The following is a 3,029-nucleotide window of genomic DNA, read 5'->3' as shown; positions in this document are numbered from 1 at the left end:
GCCCGGGAAGCTGGCTCCATGCTACCAGAAGTACCAAAATATATCAGCAAGTACCGAAATATAAATATCGGTACTCGTACTCGATACTGACAAAAACAGTATCGGTGCATCCCTAATCCAAATCATTAACAACTGTGTTTTAAGAAGTCTATTGGTTTACACCAGGGCCGTAGCTACCATGGGGCGAGTGAGGCACTCGCCTCAGGCGCAGCTGAGAGGGGGCGTAGCCAGGGCCAGCCTGGTTGCGCCCCCTCGCCCCTGTTGCCATGGCGAGCACAGGGCGCCATTGGCAACAGGGGCGCCAGACGGCCAACACAGCTTCTCCTCGCATCCCCGCTGCATGGGCAGATGACTCTGTGTCCTCAATCTCTTTATCTATTTCAAAAGGGAAATGTCGGAGACCCCCAATATTTCCCCAAAGCCCACAGAACCCCCCCACACACACACACACGCACACATATTATTATATTATTAGACATGTGCAAAGACTAAATGAACGGAAACTAAAAATTTTTCATTAGTTTCGTCAAACGAAACAAATGTTTATGCTATTTTGGTGCCACCATCCTGGAGGCAGGGCGCATGATGTCACATGACGCCGTGCGTGCGTGGCATAGGGTGACATAACATGTCTGTTGGGGGGCACAATTTTCTGTTCTTGCCTCGGGCGCAAAAGGAGCTAGCTCCAGCTCTGGTTTACACAGCAGCTGTGCACAGCTGTTGACAATCTCAGGTCCTCCAGCTGTGGTGATACTACAAATCCCATTATGCCTCTAGCTGGCAGAGACTTGCAAAGCCTCATGGGAGTTGTAGTTCCACAAACAGCTGGATTGTTGGGGTTGCCCACTCATGCTTTTGTAATTTACAAGTTCTGTAACTTTAGGTGTGCCAGCCATTGGTTCTCTTAGCAATAAAAACCAGACAGGGGTTCTAATCGCTCTCCTATACCAAACGGGGGGAAAAAAACCCATGTTGGCGTCAGTCAGACTTTAATGAGGGACATTGTGCACTGGTAATAGAGCTCAGCCCTGTGGTGGGACATCCTGCCCCGGCGAAGACTGACGGAAAAAGCCGAAGTTGCTCCCCGTTCCTGGGATCCCACTGCCCTTCCCAGATTGCTTTGCGCTTCCATAATCCCCACCCCGTGTCCTCGGCCGGCCCCTCTATCCTGCCCCATAGAGAAGAACGCAGCACTCTGTAGCCCCCCACCCAGAGCCAGGTCCAGGGAACCCCAGGCGTCATATCCATCCCCCCTTCCCTGCCTGCAGCCGCTGTGTATTGGATCCCAGCAGCGCCGGGCACAGGACTCCTCCGATCTCAACTTCACCGGAGCAGAAACTTTCCTACAACTTAGAGGAGAGTCGCAGAGCTGCAGCCCGGAGCCCTATGAGAGCCGGCTCCCCGGGGGACACATTGGCACCAGTCTTCTCACCCGGCCCCTTGCAAGAGTGACCCCCCCATCCACCCACTACAGACCGATCACCCCGATCTCTTCCCCCTGCACCATGGAGCGGAGGATGCGGCCTCCCGTGCTGATCGCCCTGTTGCTGCTGCTGGACGCAGCCCGGGCGGCGATGGACGAGTGCTCGGAGGGCGGACGGCCGCAGCGCTGCATGCCGGAGTTTGTCAATGCGGCTTTCAACGCGACTGTCGTGGCCACCAATACGTGCGGCTCCCCGCCGGAGGAGTACTGCGTGCAGACCGGAGTTACCGGGGTCACCAAGTCGTGCCACCTGTGTGACAGCAGCCAGCCCCACCTGGAGCACGGAGCCGACTTCCTGACCGACTACAACAACCAGGCTGACTCCACCTGGTGGCAGAGCAAGAGCATGTTGTCAGGGATCCAGTACCCGCACTCCATCAACCTGACCCTGCACCTCGGTGAGTGAACCCTGCCCAGCCTGCTGGGGGGCCCCTTAGGGCCCATGTCACAGCGGCCATTGATTTGCAGCCATCCTTTATTTCTTGCTGTGGGCCATTTCACATGTTTGCGCTGCGTTACTGTTCGCAATGCGTTAGGGTTCACACGTTAACAAGTGTCCCGCTAACTCAGCCCATTCAATAAAGTCAGCCCAGGAGAGACTGAGCGCAGATCTTATGCTTTCACTAGAACAGGGGTATTCCTGCTGTTGTGGAACTACACATCCCATGAGGCGTTGCAAGACTCTGACAGCCACAGGCATGACTCCCAGAGGCGGAGGCATTATGGGACTTGTAGTTTCCGCACAGCTGGAGGGCCAAGGTTGCCCACCCTTAGTCTAGAGCAGGCCCTCCAGCCGTGCTTTAACTACAAATCCCGTCTTGCCGGTAAACTGTCCGTCTTGCAATGCCTCGTGGGACTTGTAGTTCCACAGCAGCTGGAGGGTCGGAGTTGCCCACAACAGGGCTGGATTCGCACTTCTGCAGTAATGCATGCACGTTACGTCACTCCTTCATGTGCATGGCGTTAAGGCGGCCCCGTTCATTTGAAAATAATATCCGCAGAGGCTCCAAGGATGCCATTTGTCTATTGAAGGGTAAGGGCCGTGTCAGACGGGTAATTTTGTATCAGCGATTCCTCACTGCTACAAATTGCTTGTCGCCGAGAGGTGATTTGTGGTGCCTGCCGGTTAGGCTAATGCCACACTGTTAGGTTTCGGTGCTCTCCTGCAAAGCTCTCCTTCAGGCAGTTGCAGCTAAGCCATAGACATGAATGCAGAGCAAGGGTAGGCAAACTCTGGCCCTCCAGTTATTGTTCACCAGCATTAGAGATTTGTGGCAGTGAGGAATCGCTCCTATGAAATCACCTGACATGGCGCTGTTGAAAACCTCCTCAGAACATTCGATCATGCCATCAGAGACTTCTAGAATGGCGTTCTAAATTCTGTTTGATTTTGGTGGAGTGTCTTGAATGGAAACCACAATCGCTGTTAGAATTTCATTTGTAGGAAATATGGGGTATGGCCAGCTTAAGGCTTCAGTAGACAAATGGGATCTTTGGAGCAGAAATTCTTCTCGACCTGCATAAGCTGGAAGACTTGGGTATGTGA

The 3,029-nt window shown here is 53.7% G+C and overlaps 1 protein-coding gene across 1 annotated transcript in view; it reads left to right on the top strand.

Annotated features, from left to right (window-relative positions):
- The first annotated feature begins 1,361 nt into the window (after positions 1-1,361).
- The window catches only part of LAMC1 (laminin subunit gamma 1), a 128,027-nt gene continuing 126,359 nt past the window's right edge, over positions 1,362-3,029 (top strand). The window contains exon 1 of the mRNA XM_018575205.1: positions 1,362-1,881. Coding sequence (XP_018430707.1) covers positions 1,506-1,881 — 376 coding nt within the window. The 5' untranslated portion in view covers positions 1,362-1,505. The remainder of the gene's footprint in view (positions 1,882-3,029) is intronic.

Source organism: Nanorana parkeri, unplaced genomic scaffold, assembly GCF_000935625.1.
Source record: "Nanorana parkeri isolate BGI_ZX_2015 unplaced genomic scaffold, ASM93562v1 scaffold52, whole genome shotgun sequence".
In the NCBI taxonomy this organism is placed as follows: domain Eukaryota; kingdom Metazoa; phylum Chordata; class Amphibia; order Anura; family Dicroglossidae; genus Nanorana; species Nanorana parkeri.
Note: the sequence above shows the minus strand (reverse complement) of the source record. Positions and strands in the feature narration are given on the sequence as shown.